Source organism: Salvelinus sp. IW2-2015, linkage group LG27 (assembly GCF_002910315.2).
Source record: "Salvelinus sp. IW2-2015 linkage group LG27, ASM291031v2, whole genome shotgun sequence".
NCBI lineage: Eukaryota > Metazoa > Chordata > Actinopteri > Salmoniformes > Salmonidae > Salvelinus > Salvelinus sp. IW2-2015.
Window position 1 is genome coordinate 9,535,015 of NC_036867.1, and position 15,099 is coordinate 9,550,113.

A 15,099-nucleotide genomic window follows, 5' to 3' on the forward strand; every position below is an offset into this window, starting at 1 on the left:
TCTGTGCATCAAGAAGCGCGATGTCGTTTCCACCCACGGGACTGTATCGTACAACCCCCCCAAACCCAGAAAGCCATGGATTAACAGGGCAACATTCCCGCACCGAGCTAAAGGGGGCAGGAAGACGGGACTCTAATCCAGAAGGCCTTTATAATAAAATTCACGCTATGCCTTCCGACGGACCAAAAAAACACAAAGCGTCAACTACAGGGCTCAGGATCGGAGTCATATATTACCGGATCTAAAAGCTCTTCGGATGTGCAGGGGCTTGGCAACTATTATAGACTACAAGGGAAGCACAACCGAGGGCTGCCCAGTTGACACGAGCCTACCAGGACGAGCTAAAAATACTTTTCTATGCTCGCCTCGAGGGCAATGGCACTGAAACCAGATGAGAGCATCAGCTGGTCCGGGAGGACTTGTGGATCACCGCTCTCCGCAGCCGATTGTGGATAAGACCTTTAAACATGTCATTCAACAAGGCCGCTGGGTCAGACGGCATTCCAGGACGGGTGTACTCCAGCATGCGCTGACCAACTGGCAGTGTCTTCACTGGACATTTTCACCTCTCCCTGGGATGAGTCTGTATACCAACATGTTTCAAGCAGACCACCATCAGTTCCTGTGCCAAGAAACTAAGATAACCTGCCTAAATGATACGTGACCCGTAAGGCATCACGTCTGTAGCCATGAAGTCCTTTGAAAGGCTGGTCATGGCCAACATCAACACCCATTACCAGAAACCTAGACCCACGCCAATTTGTGCATACCGCCCAACAAGATCCACAGATGATGCAATCTCTATTGCATCCACCACTGCCCTTCCCCCTGGACAAAAGGACACCTATGTGAGAATGCTATTCATTGACTACAGCCTCAGCGTTCAACACCATAGTGCCTCTACAGCTCATCAATAAGCTAAGGACTCTGGGACTAAACACCTCCTCTGCAACTGGATCCTAGACTTCCTGACAGGCCCTTCCCTGATGGTAAGGGTAGGTATAACAACACATCCACCATCTGCATTCCTCAACAACACGGGGCCCCTCAAGGCGGTGATGCCGTCTCAGTTTCCTCCCCTGTCACTCCCTGTTCACATCCAATGGGACTGCACGGCCAGCTTCCAACACCAGCATCTAAGTCTTCTGATGGGGCACCAAACAGTGGTTTAGCGTGCCTGATCACCCAACCAACAATGAGACTAGGCCTATAGGGAGACAGGGCTCAGCAGACCTGACCGTCTGTGTGCACAGGAAACAACCTTCTCCCTCCAACATTGCTGTGCCAATGACAAAAAGGAACTGATTTGGTGTGTCTACAGGAAAAGGGAGGGAACGAGGCACGCCCCATTCATGCAGTGAGCAGTTGGAGAGCTCAAGGTTACTTTGGCGTTCCCAATCACCAACAAAACTAAACCATGGTCCCAAGCACACCAAAGACAGTCTGAAGAAGGCACGAACAGAACACCTATTCCCGCTCAGGAGGACTGAAGAAATTTGGCATGGGTCCTCAGATCCTACAAAATGGTTTTTACAGCTGCAGCATCGAGAGCATTCCCTGATTGGGTTTGGATCACTGCATGGTATGGGCAACTCCCTCGGCGCCTCTAGACAAGGCAAGGGCGCTACTACAGGGTAAGTGCGGTACGGCCCAGTATATTCGACCAGGTCCAAGTTCCTTGCCATCCAGGACCTCTTATACCCAGCGGTGTCAGAGGACAGGCCCTAAAATTTGCAAGTAGACTCCAGCCACCCTAGTCACTAGACTTCTTTCTCTCGTGCTAACCGCACGGCAAGTGCGTACCTCAGAGCGCCCAGAGTCCTAGGTCCAAGAGGCTTGCTAAACAGCTCTACGCCCAAGCCATAAGATCCTGAACAGCTAATTCAAATGGCTACCACAGACTATTGCCCCCCCCCCCACCCCGGCTTGTTGCTATCTTGTACTCTCTGTTATAACTTATGCATAGCCACTTTAATAACCCTACCTGCATGTATATAATTACCTCAATTACCTCGACACTGGTGCCCCTGCACATTGGCACATTGACTCTGAACCGGTACCCCCTGTATACAGCCCCGCTATTGTTATTTACTGCTGCTCCTTAATTATTCGTTTTTCTTATCTCTTACTTTTTTGGGGGTATTTTCTTAAAACTCCATTGTTGGTTAAGGGCTTGTCAGTAAGCATTTGACTGTCAGGTCTACACCTTTTGTATTCGGCGCATGTGACAAATACAATCTGATTGGATTTGATTTTTGTATAAAAAACACACAGACATACAGATTTGACCAGAAGCAGTGCACTTGATAGGGAATAGGGTGTGATTTGGGATTCGCCCCCATTGATGTCATAATATAAATAAATAGGGAGTGCCTTTGCACTCGAAGCCCATCTTCAACACACTTCAACAGGGCACAATGCTGTAAGTGGTAGTTAACTGTGCTTCACAAACTCTCCACAGCCCAATAAAGGATAAAGGTGCCATGTAGTGAAAAGCTAATTAATGTAACTCTCTCTCCAGCATTTAGGAAATGAGAAACTCCACCAATAAGAGCCAGGTCAATCTGGATCTGTCCATGATCATCTAATCCACAGACAGACGGTAGAAAGAGTTCAACTCTCAAAAGACTACACAGTAAGGCAGTCATTGCAATACTGTAGAATGACATAGAATCTAGCAATGATATATCCTATGAATTATGGGACCACTATGGACATTACACTTTACAATTCCACTATGCATTCAATCGAAAAGTGGGTGGGGGCATCACAGCACACTAAAAATAGGGATGGATACAGCAAGGACAATCTTACAGTATGAAGTCCTCTAACCAAAACAACAGAAGGAGCGGATGAAAGAGGCTGGCCGCCCACAGAGCTCTTGAACTTCCCGTTCAGCCAAGGATAGGAGGATGAGAGATAGGGAGGTCTGCACGCAACCTCTCGTTCATTAAAGAGGACTTCTGCTCACTCTCTTCCCCCTGTTATTTATAATCCCTCTGTCTGTGTGCAGTAATTCTCCTTTGTACGTCTGTGGCTGCATTCCAGCCCTCGATGAGGACATGACTACTGTAGAGTTAGCTACTGTGTAAACCAACTGCCATTATAGAAATTCACCTGAGTCTTATGTTGGGATGCTACATTGTTGGCATGTGCTTTCACAGACATTGATATTAAATCGAATCAAATCAAAAGGTATTTGTCACACGCGCCGAATACAACAGGTTAGGTTAGGATGACCTGAAATATTCTGCTTTTACAAAATGTGATGATGTTTTCAAATGAAACACAATACCTTGCTCTTGTTAAAGCTTTTAGAATTGATTGCAGTAAGCATACAGTGAAATGCTTACTTACGAGCCCCTAACCAACAATGCAGTAATTTATTTTATTTTATATACGGTAAAGAATAAGAAATAAAAGTAACAAGTAATTAAAGAGCAGCAGTAAAATAACAGTAGTGAGACTATATACAGGGGGGTACCGGTACAGAGTCAATGTGAGGGGGCACCGGTTAGTTGAGGTAATATGTACATGTAGGTAGAGTTTTTAAAGTGGCGATACATAGATGATAACAACAGAGAGTAGCAGTGGTGTAAAAGAGGGGGGGGGGGGGGGGTTGGGGGGGTTGGGGGGGGGGGGGGTGGGGGGGGGGGGGGGGGGGGGGGGGGCAATGCAAATAGTCCTGGGTAGCCATTTGATTAGGTGTTCAGGAGTCTTATGGCTTGGGGGTAGAAGCTGTTTAGAAGCCTCTTGAACCTAGACTTGGCGCTCTGGTACTGCTTGCCGTGCGGTAGCAGAAAGAACAGTCTATGACTAGGGTGCCTGGAGTCTTTGACAATTTTTAGGGCCTTGCTCTGACACCGCCTGGTATAGAGGTCCTGGATGGCAGGAAGCTTGGCCCCAGTGATGTACTGGGCCGTTCGCACTACCCTCTGTAGTGCCTTGCGGTCGGAGGCCGAGTTTCCATACCAGGCAGTGATGCAACCAGTCAGGATGCTCTCGATGGTGCAGCTGTAAAACATTTTGAGGATCTGAGGATCCATGCCAAATCTTTTCAGTCTCCTGTGGGGGAATAGGTTTTGTCGTGCCCTCTTCACGACTGTCTTGGTGTGCTTGGACCATGTTAGTTTGTTGGTGATGTGGACACCAAGTAACTTGAAGCTCTCAACCTGCTCCACTGCAGCCCCGTCGATGAGAATGGGGGCGTGCTCGGTCATCTTTTTCCTGTACTCCACAATCATCTCCTTTGTCTTGATCACGTTGAGGGGGAGGTTGTTGTCCTGGCACCACACGGCCAGGTCTCTGACCTCCTCCCTATAGGCTGTCTCGTCGTTGTTGGTGATCAGGCCTACCACTGTTGTGTCATCGGCAGACTTAAAGATGGTGTTGGAGTCGTGCCTGTCCATGCAGTCATGAGTAAACAGGGAGTACAGGAGGGGACTGAGCAGGCACCCCAGAGGGGCCCCTGTGTTGAGGATCAGTGGGGCGGGTGTGTTGTTACCTACCCTTACCACCTGGGGGCGGCCCGTCAGGAAGTCCAGGATCCAGTTGCAGAGGTGTTTAGTCCCAGGGTCCTTAGCTTATTGATGACCTTTGAGGGCACTATGGTGTTGAACGCTGAGCTGTAGTCAATGAATAGCATTCTCACATAGGTGTTCCTTTTGTCCAGGTGGGAAAGGGCAGTGTTCAGTGCTATAGAGATTGCGTCATCTGTGGATCTGTTGGGCGGTATAAAAATTGGAGTGGGTCTAGGGTTTCTGGGATAATGGTGTTGATGTGAGCCATGACCAGCCTTTCGAAGCTCTTAATGGCTACAGACGTGAGTGCTACGGGTCGGTAGCAGCTACAGTAGGGTCTGTATAGGTTTATCAAATGTCAACAACAAAAAAATTAAACGCCAACATAAGCTGATCCTAGATCTGTGCTAGACCTGTGCCTATAGGTTACAAAATATGTGGCTATAGGTTATTCGATCTGTGCCTATTGGTTAACTTCTACACGGAACATTAGGGAGGAGGACAGAGGGGAGGGGTTAAGACGAGGGTGTGTTGTGGTGACACTCACAGGGGCAGATGCATTCTTCACTGTCACACTGGGTGTGGTGGCTCGCAGGGCTCCGCTCACACCATGGTAATACTTGAAGCATATCTTTGTCTCCGCTGCAGGAGAGAGGGAAAGAAACAGAGAGAGAGAGAGAGAGAGAGAGAGATTTTAACTTTAAGTGCCCTTTTCTTGACACATTTCAATGAATGGCGACCAATTGTTCCGTCAGACGACACTTTTGACTAAAATAGTCACATCCAGTGAGCGTGTCAAAATCAAGAGATGAAGAGTGAATATGAAATAGGATGGTTCGGACGAAAAGCGAGGGAGGGGGAATAAGGGAAACAAGACAGAAGAGGGAGAGAGAGAGAGAGAGAGAGAGAGAGAGAGGAGAGAGAAGAGAGAAGAGAGAGAGAGAGAGAAGAGAAGAGAGAGAGACGAGAGAGAGAGAGAGATGAGAGAGAGAGAGAGAGAGAGAGAGCAAGAGATGAGGAGAGAGAAGAGAGAGAAGACGGAGGAGAAAGATGAAGAGAAGAGAGGAGGAGAGAGAGAGAGAGAGAGAGAGAGAGAGAGAGAGAGAGAGAGAGAGAGAGAGAGAGAGAGAGAGAGAGAGACAGAGAGACAGAGAGACAGAGAGACAGAATCATGCTCTAGGGAACACACATTGTGATGACAAAGAGGTGGGTGGTGGCAGTGTTCACGAGAGGAGAGTCCCAGGTGAATTTGTGCTGCCAAATCCGTCTCCTTATGCAGTTACTACACATGTTCTAAAAACAGAAAATCAGAGCTGAGCAAAAAAAATAGCAACCAGAAAAGACCCACTTTCTGAACGCTCTACTTGACTTCCCCTGAGTGTGTGTGTGTGTGTGTGTGTGTGTGTGTGTGTGTGTGTGTGTGTGTGTGTGTGTCTCAGTCTGAAAACAGCTCACACCTGCTCCTCTGTCACCTAACTAATAGGGTACCATTTCACTCTGTAACACATTCCATTTGTATCCAAGGGAGGCTCTAACAAAAAATCACTATCTGCTTGTCACACAAAAATGGGCTCCCCTTATTTAAGCATTCCTAGCACAGTCATTGGGCTCTGCCACCACAGGGGAGTGTCAGGCTTTTCCACAGGGAACCTGAGGATATCTCTCTCTAGGCTTGGGCTTTCTGCAGCCTCGGCAGTAGATAAGGTGGTTTGTTTGGACTGATCCTGAGTCCCAGCCACAGATCAGGCAGGCTGCCATGTGAGCAGCAGACATTAGTCCTGCTAGTTGTCATATCCCTGTCGGAGATGAATAGCAAGGGAGAGAGAAATCAATACATCCGTCCTGGTCGGCGGTGGCAGGTTTGAGAATGAGATATGGACAGAAATGTGGATAATGGGACATATTTTGCATAATCGCAAAAAAGTAATTTTTTTAAGAACTCTCCCTGGCTGACAAATTGGTGGTGAAATTGTCAGAAAGTTCCCGACATCTGGAGGAGAGAGTGGGTATTTGAGTCTGACTCACTGTGATTTCTGCAGCCCTCGGAAAAATCAGTGCCTGCCTGTAGCCTGATGCACCATTTTAATTAGTATAAATAAAGTATCACCTCATGGTATAATTCTAACAGCTTGCGACATCCAATAAATAAATACTAACATTTTGCTTAGGCCAGTAAACATCCAATGTAGTCTAAATACTTATGACAAAACAACACAGAGGGCTTGAAACGAGCTATCAACTCTCCTACAGATAAACAACATGCTCTGCACACAGGACGTGTTACAATGCTGAACTTCAAATCTCACACATAGTGATAAAACAACAGGAGCAGTCTCAGAATATCTGCTACCAGTTGACCTGTCGACATTTAAAATGTGATTTTAAAGGAGATAGGTATACTTACAATCTGCAAAGTAGGAGCTAGTATCGATCTTCCACACAATCTGGCCCTTGTGGGAGCCGTTCACTCCCCGGTTCTTATAGTCCAGAAAGTTCTCCGACAGTCCCTCATCTAAATGAACAGGAACATCATACACAATGTAACAGTATATATTGTAGCTTCTATATTATTTTGCATGCTCACTGTAATCAAAGGTTACTGTGAACTTGACAAATGTCAGTGGGGAAAAGGTATAAACCTCCCACTGGACACACACTGGTTGAATCAACATTGTTTCCATGTCATTTCAATGAAATTACGTTGAACCAACGTGTACTAGACGTTGAATTGACGCCTGTGCCCACTGGGATTAGTCTAACGGGCAAAGTTTGGACAATCATTCTGATGTTTGGAACTGGTGTAGACTTGACTCTTGCCATTGACTCATCAGAAGCTCCACCCACCTATGAGGTACATGCCGATCCAGTCCCCGGCGTCCACCTCCTCCTTGATGTCCCAGCAGATGAGGATGTCCTGGGACTGGCCGATGGCGTAGTGGGAGGTGCTGACGGTCAGCGTTGAGCGGCTGTCCGAGGTGACCAGGTCAGCATCGCTAGTAGAGCGGGGCTGCAGCGCCAGGGCGGTGGCGTGGTCGTGCCGTGGCCCACCGTTGGGGTACTGCTCGGGGCTGTAGCTGTAACGCGCCCCAGCGTCCTTGCAGCGCCGCCGACTCTGGGCGCTCCGCGATGGCGACGCCATGGCGGCCAGGCCCAGGAACCTGTTCTGGTACAAGTTCTGGAGGGAGGTACAACACACACACTACTGGGTAATGTAATTACCGGAAGATGTGTTGGATGTTTCATGTACGAGATAATATAGCTACCCTGTCAGATGTAAGTCCAGCAACTTTAAATAGTGAAGTAAATTAGGGACATTGTTGCAGGACTACATAGATTACATTCTGACTGGGGTACTGGTACAAGAAAAAGGAGGTAAAATTATCCATCATATTGGACAGATATACAACGTCACTGATACCATCCCTTCACAGTGTGACTACATAGAGTATACATAGTGAAAATATTTCTGCCAGTACCAGCTTTGAGATGGGTGTGTTGAGATTGTAGGGCACTTTGCACTACCCATTGCCAATCTGCTTAGACATCGAAGCTCTTTCGCGTGGCATTAAAAGACAGATAAGAGCAAATGTAAACACAAGTGAATGCTCCTCGCTCAATCAGAAGATTCAGAGCCGTTCCACCCAGCGGCAGTTGCAGCCATTTGGCACTCCGTTCCACATCACCATAAACATGGAGGTTGTTAACTGTTAGCAGCAGGACAATCACAGTAATTCATAGGAGCTGGCAGAAACATTTGGGCAAACACACTCATTTGTAATGGACGCTAACGATGTGTGGGAAGAGTGTGGGGGAATGGGTTCCACTGATGGAAATGTTAATCTGATGGTAGAGCCATGAGGTGCAATCTGGGTCTTGTTCAGTAGGGAGTGAACATTATGAATTGTTTTTAAACTGGGAGGTGTTAGTAAAACTTGTCCCATGACAACACAGATTGTTCCGTTACTGTTGCAAAACGTTTTAGTGCAGTTTGCCCCACTGAACACTGCCCTGGTGTTGTAGGTTGTTAGGGGTTGTCCACCACAAATTAGTAAGTGAATGGTCTGTCATCCAGCCCACCAAGGTCAAGGTGGGGAGGTGTACACACTGTATACATTCCATTCTAACGAGCAACCATTACAGGTGCATTCTTTTGCTGAAGGTTGTGACTGATTACATGATGAATATGGATCCTAAAATGATGACCTTGGTTTGGTAAGGTTTAGTTTAAATGGGTCTTTTCCCCATTGGATGTGGGTTTGGTGCATTATAGTGGTGAAGGCCTAAAATTGGAAGAAGATAGGGAAAACAATATAATCCAGTCTGATGTGTCTTTGCATCGTCAAAGCCAGCTCCTCCTAAGGAAGCGTTCACATCCTTGCACAGTGAGTGCAATGATGAACGAGGCTACGTTTGCCTGTGTGTGTTTTGATCACACAAACCCCCCACACTCCCCAGAGATCCTTATCTTTTACATGCAGAACATCAATATAGGTATCTGGCCTAAGGGCACCCACAGACACAATCCTCATAGTAAACAGCCTGGAGTGAACAATCCATGGTGTAGCCTACATGCAGTGACAAAATAAAAAGTCCTATCTGTGTGTTGGAAAGCAGCCCTCCCACAGTAGAAGAGGTATTGACAGACAGCTCTGCCTCTAGAGACACCTGGCAGTCCCACTACGAAAGAACAGCCCAACTTCTCAGTGAGATTACCATCACCTTACTCAGCTTTAGGCTGGTTTACTCCAACACATCTTCAGTGAAAAGGCCTGATCCTTGCTAACACTGAACAGCGTACTTGGTTCTCTAGTTTCAGTTTAGAGTCATTCAGAATGCAAGCAATGGGTAGGGTCAGTTAGGGCCAACTGTAGGCCAATTAGTCTGTTTAATAGTGATACCAAAACATCACTGCACATCTCGTACTGTATGCTGTCATTCTTACATTTAGTGGGGGGGTTGTTTGTAGGTTAGTTAGTTGGTTTAGGTCATTGTCTGTCTATTTCAATGCTTGGAGTTGAGCACCTTGCCCATCTAAGCACAGCCAGGGGTAAGAACCCAAGAAGAGGCATCAATTGGCATTGGACACTGGACCTGGGTACTTTATTTGTAACACCATATGAGACACAGCTAGAAACACAAACACATTGAGTGAAGACACCACAGACGGACCACGATGCTGCTATGGAGCGCAGCATGGTAGGTGTGATGGCTGATGGGTAATGGTGACGGCACAGAGCGAGGAGGACACTGACCTTAACACTACACAGGTTCAGCAGCATTATGTGTCGTCAACTCAAAGCACATCAAATCCTGAGGAGAAGGTCATGGGATTATTTAGCATGGAAAGCAACACAGCGCAATCACAGTTTATATGATTGACTATATGATTGATTACGTGATTAAATGGTATTTTCTGTAGCATATCCCTAAATAACTGTGTTTCTATCACTGTAGGGTTACATAGTACATAGTAGCTGTGAACTGGTGGGTAGGGACGCCACTTCTCTTTCAAAACATAAACATACAATAAGTAGCCATTTAAAACTGGATTATACAGATCAGATGTGTGAAAACGTGAACACTTATATACTGTATAACAGAGATTCAGTTATGGGTGGGGGGGAATCGATACAATATTGGGATATTATTTTTGACGATATAGGCTATCGTATCCTTTTTACAATATTGCAATATAATTTTTGTATTTTTTCTTCATAGCCTGTTCTCCATCTTCTTTTTAAATAGGGGGCCAATTTCTTTTAAGCCCTTTTATTTCCATGACTGATCAAAACTCATTCTCATGGCTCTCTCTTGTCCCTCTGCTAGCAGATTTATGGGGAGCAATACAGTATGTTTGGAACATCGACTCGCAATAAAATCACAATATTGATATATAGAATCGTGAGAATTGCAATACATATCGTGTCGCCACCTAAGTACCGTGATCATTTCGTATCAAGAGGTCCCTGGCAATGCCCAGCCCTATCATAAATGCGTAAAATACTGGAAATAGCATAAACTGGAGATGCTAGTGGCATGAGAAAGCGAGCAGTAGCTCAGGAGTTTTCATACTTCATCTTCATCAGACAAAATATGAATCATTGAGACACAGAGCATTATGACAGAGACAGACAAACACACACAGATCAAGGACATACTGACCATGTTAAAACAGACAGACAGAAAAAGACAGGAAGAACCAGAGACAGAAGCAGAGACGTAGACGCAGATGCAAAGAAACAGATGCGATAAGAAACAGGACAACAAGAGCGTAGATCCTTCGCATATAGCCTAGAATCTATACATACGGCAGCAAATACATTGCTTCAAGTACATCAAAAGACAGACAACCCCATGTGCATTTGCTGATGACCACAGGACAGTTAAGTAAAAACTAAACCTGCAGAAGAAAGTTAGACAAAACAACCAGGGCTGTCGTTCTCTTAGTATCTCTTCCTTCTATCTCTCTGCCTCTTCCTACAGCGCTTAAGTGAATTAAACAGCATATGAGATGCACGGCTCATCGGGTTTCAAATGTTATTTGTGCTAAGTGGGAGCTAAGCACGTTTCTATTCTCTTCTGGAGGAGCCGGGTCGCTCTCGTCAGCATTGATCGTTCAGTAACAAGGCTAATGGAGTCGGACAACAGCCGAGAGAGAGAGGTGGAGAGATATCCTTCCACCGTTGCTAGTGTGGGACTACTGGTGGTGAATTCCCCTGATCTCCAGGAAACCACCTGATAGGCAGACAGAAACACTTCACTTAGCCTACATTCAGCATAAAACATGGTATTCTAGCTTCACCTACACATCAGTGAAATACAGAAATCTCTTTTTATTTGTCACATGCTTCGTAAACAACAGGTGTAGACTAACAGTGAAATGCTTACTTACAGGCCCTTCCCAACAATGCAGAGAGAAAAATAGCACAAGGAATAAATACACAATGAGTACCAATAACTTGGCTATATACACGGGGTACCAGTACCGAGTCCATGTACAGAGGTAATTGAGGTAGATATGTACATATAGGTAGGGGTAAAGTAACTAGGCAAAAGGATAGATAATAAACAATATCTGCAGCGTACGCGGTGAGTCAAAAGTGTTTGTGCAAAAGGGGTCAATGCAGATAGTCCGGGTACCTATTTGGTTAACGAATTAGCAGTCTTATGGCTTGGGGGTAGACGCTGTTCAGGGTCCTGTTGGTTCCATCGGTAATGCTTGCCATGCGGTGGCAGAGAAAACAGTCTATGACTCGGCTGGCTGGAGTCTTCGGTTTAAGAGCGTTGGGCCAGTAACTGAAAGGTCGCTGGTTCGAAACCCTGAGCCAACTAGGTGAAAAACTGTCCATGTGTCCTTGAGCAAGGCACTTCTCCTTAATTGCTCCTTTAAGTCGCTCTGTATAAGAGCATCTGCTAAAAATCCTGAATAAAAAGATATAGGGTCTTGTCTTAGGATGTATACAGATAATGAGTGTGTAGATGCTTTTCTGTATAGTGCAACAGTGCAGCAAGGACGTGATAGGCTGTAACCGGGCCAGAGGTCACAGTTGAATTGTACTGTCGAAGGAGACACGGATCACATGAGCGCACCAGGGAACAGGGTTCCCCACTCACAGGCTGACACTTTAGGCGGGAATCCAATGAGACACTGCTGGGTGAATCTCAATAGTTTTTCCTCTCTCCTTGACTCTTTCTCAAAATTGTCATAAGCAAGCGAGGAGAGCAATGGAGGTTCCTCTCCTCAGATGTTCTCCTCGCCTCCCCATGACAATTTTGAGGAGGTTGAGAGAGGGAAGGAAGAGAGGACAGCTGAAGAGGACTAGAGGGACTCCACTCACTGCCTCCCTCCTTTGAGACAGCACACAGAATCACAACAGTAGGTCCACACTTTAACATTCACACCCAGCACTGTGTGAGTATTAATCCCACTCTGACAATTCATTGGAGGCGGTTAATGCTAAACTCCATTACAGATTACACAACACACTGCCGTGCATTCTCATCATGGGAGATCCATGCACCCAGTGTTATTCCCATGCCGTGTCAGGTCTAAAGCCCTGTGGACCTCATTAGATAGATAACACATCCAGCAGTACGCTGTGTCTCGGTGGGTTTAACAGGGTACCACATCTCCAGAGGGAAGACATGGCTTTCATTTCTACCAGGGCTGCTTCCTGCCTGACACTGGCATAATTAGCCCATATAATTACATTTGAGAAAGAGCCATCTGAATTCCGTTCACATACAGACGGAATGGCTGTTGTTTTATGGGGCTGACACTTACTCTTTATCTATCTAGGTTCAACCTCAACAACACCTCGGATAGCCTCGTGGTTAATTGCCCCTGACTTATCCACACAGATAATGGTAATCTTCCCACGCTCTTTCTTCAAATGTTAATAGAAAGAAATGGGAAGATACTGTAAGAGGCTTCGGTCTTTTTCCTACTCAGCCATGAAAGTATAGTCTAGAACAGGGATGGGCAACTATGATGGAGGTTTGACTCGTTGGTCTCTTTGTTTTGATTCAAATAAAGCGCTACGTTCATCTGTACAAGTACAGTATTTGCATACATACACAGCACAAGGCCGTATATGTGGATTTATGGACTTGAAGCATGTTACTATTTTATTGGACACCAGATATTGAATATCAATATCTGTCGGAGAAGGCATGCAACACTATCAGAGCAGGGAAACAGAGTACATCTACTCTTTCTGCTCTACCTCTTTTCACATAAGAGACAACTGGAAATGTTCCTACGATAGCCATTTTTGTACGATATCTATTGCTAGACGGTTTTAACACACAATCCCAACCTGTATTAAACGCTACTGAGAAGTGACTCTCTCTACGCATGTCAGGTTGACTGTTCACATTCACCATCCTCCTAACATTGCGATGGCTCAAGGCAGCTCTACAAGTTGCTGCTGTCTTCCTGCCATGGTGTTAATAATCCCCAAGATGGCTGCCCCATGCGGAGTCTCTTCCTCATTGAGGTAGGTACTGTAGGCCTGTGTGCTTTCATTGACTCATTGTCAAGGGTTTACGTCATTCTACCCTCACAGCAAAATGCGGGCCGTGTGAGATTGTGCTATAGCCTATATTTTCCAATGAAGAGCTGACGAAGTCTCATGTGAAAATGGTTTCACTCTAACCAACTTCCCTCTGACGTCAATCCAACATATTCCCATCTGCATGAAATACATCTGTTCTCAATTGAAGTGAAAAGTGTTTCCCCTGGGTTAATAAAGGATGGCATACTGTAGGTTGACTCTGACAGTTCTTCCCCAGTCATTTTCTGCGTTAAACATATTGAAGGCCCAGTGGGCAGCGGACCAAAAACAAAAGTTCCTCGTCTGAACAGGCTTTTCAAGTCTATGAAGCGTAGCATTTAAACTCCTTTCTATATGGGTCAGCTTTTGTCTAAGAGAGTATTTTATACATTGCCTCTGGCTTGTTCTATGTTTCAACATCGTACACAAACAAGCAGATTTATTTTCATCTACACAGTATTTACATCTCAGACTGATGGCTCGCCCAAACAACAACTGGATACAGCCTGTACACAGGCCCCATTGATTTACAGATGTCGGATTTGGATAAACAATTATACATTGGGCAGCAGCTTGATATAAACCAAATCAATGCCTCTAAATCATTGTACTAGCTAGAAAGAGTATGTTTTGTGACCTTAACAGAAATCACTCGGCGTTATTGGAAAACCCTAAGATTATGGCCAGATTTAGAATGAAGTAGAATCTGTTCTTTGGTTCTATATGGACAGAATTCAATCAGCAACCTATGCACCAATAAGACTGTTCTGAAACATTTATAAAGTGTCAGATCCATCCAAATGTGTTGGTCCCAGGCCTGTTCCTAACTAAACCAATCAGATTTGAAATCAGGGTACAAGTTAGCGAAGGACAGGTCCTGGGGGTGATTATTAGAGGTACTGTCTTTTCCTCAAAGCCACCTTCAGACATTTACTGACAGCCGTCTCCACACCAACAACCTCGAAACCTAATTTAGAAACCAAAGCCCCTGCACTACTTATTAGCTCATCATGTGGTCGATGTATTCAGAGCAATTCTTGGCCACCACTGTATGTATGGACTAGTGGTTTGGCCTAGGCCATAAAAAGACTGAACACTCCTTGATGCTCTACACAGGCAGAACCGACCAGTGTCAAAATGTTCCCATTCACTGCATTTCACATCTTTTTGCACTAGAACTGTAACGTGTACACTGAGCATAGTTGGCTGGCTGTTCTTTGGGTGGTGGACCATTCTTGATACACACGGGAAACTGCTGAGCATGAAAAACCCAGCAGTGATGCAGTTCTTAAAACAAACCGATGCGCCTGGCACCTACTACCATACCCCGTTCAAAGGCACTTAAATCTTTTGTCTTGCCCATTCACCCTCTGAATGGCACCCATAAACACAATCCATGTCTCAATTGTCTCTCAAGGCTTAAAAATCCTTCTTTAACCCATCTCCTCTCCTTCATCTACACTGATTGAAGTGGATTTAACAAGTGACATCAGTAAGGGATCATAGCTTTCACCTAGATTGAC

The 15,099-nt window shown here is 45.6% G+C and overlaps 1 protein-coding gene across 1 annotated transcript in view; it reads right to left on the reverse strand.

Moving 5' to 3' along the window:
- Nucleotides 1-7,692, reverse strand: part of LOC111953195 (E3 ubiquitin-protein ligase HECW1) — a 69,682-nt gene extending 61,990 nt beyond the window's left edge. Inside the window, exons 1-3 of the mRNA XM_023972310.2 lie at nt 7,365-7,692; nt 6,925-7,032; nt 5,068-5,162 (exon numbers count right to left, since the gene is read on the reverse strand). Of these exons, the coding sequence (XP_023828078.1) occupies nt 5,068-5,162; nt 6,925-7,032; nt 7,365-7,659 (498 nt within the window). The 5' untranslated portion in view covers nt 7,660-7,692. The remainder of the gene's footprint in view (nt 1-5,067; nt 5,163-6,924; nt 7,033-7,364) is intronic.
- Between the last annotated feature and the right edge of the window lie 7,407 nt (nt 7,693-15,099).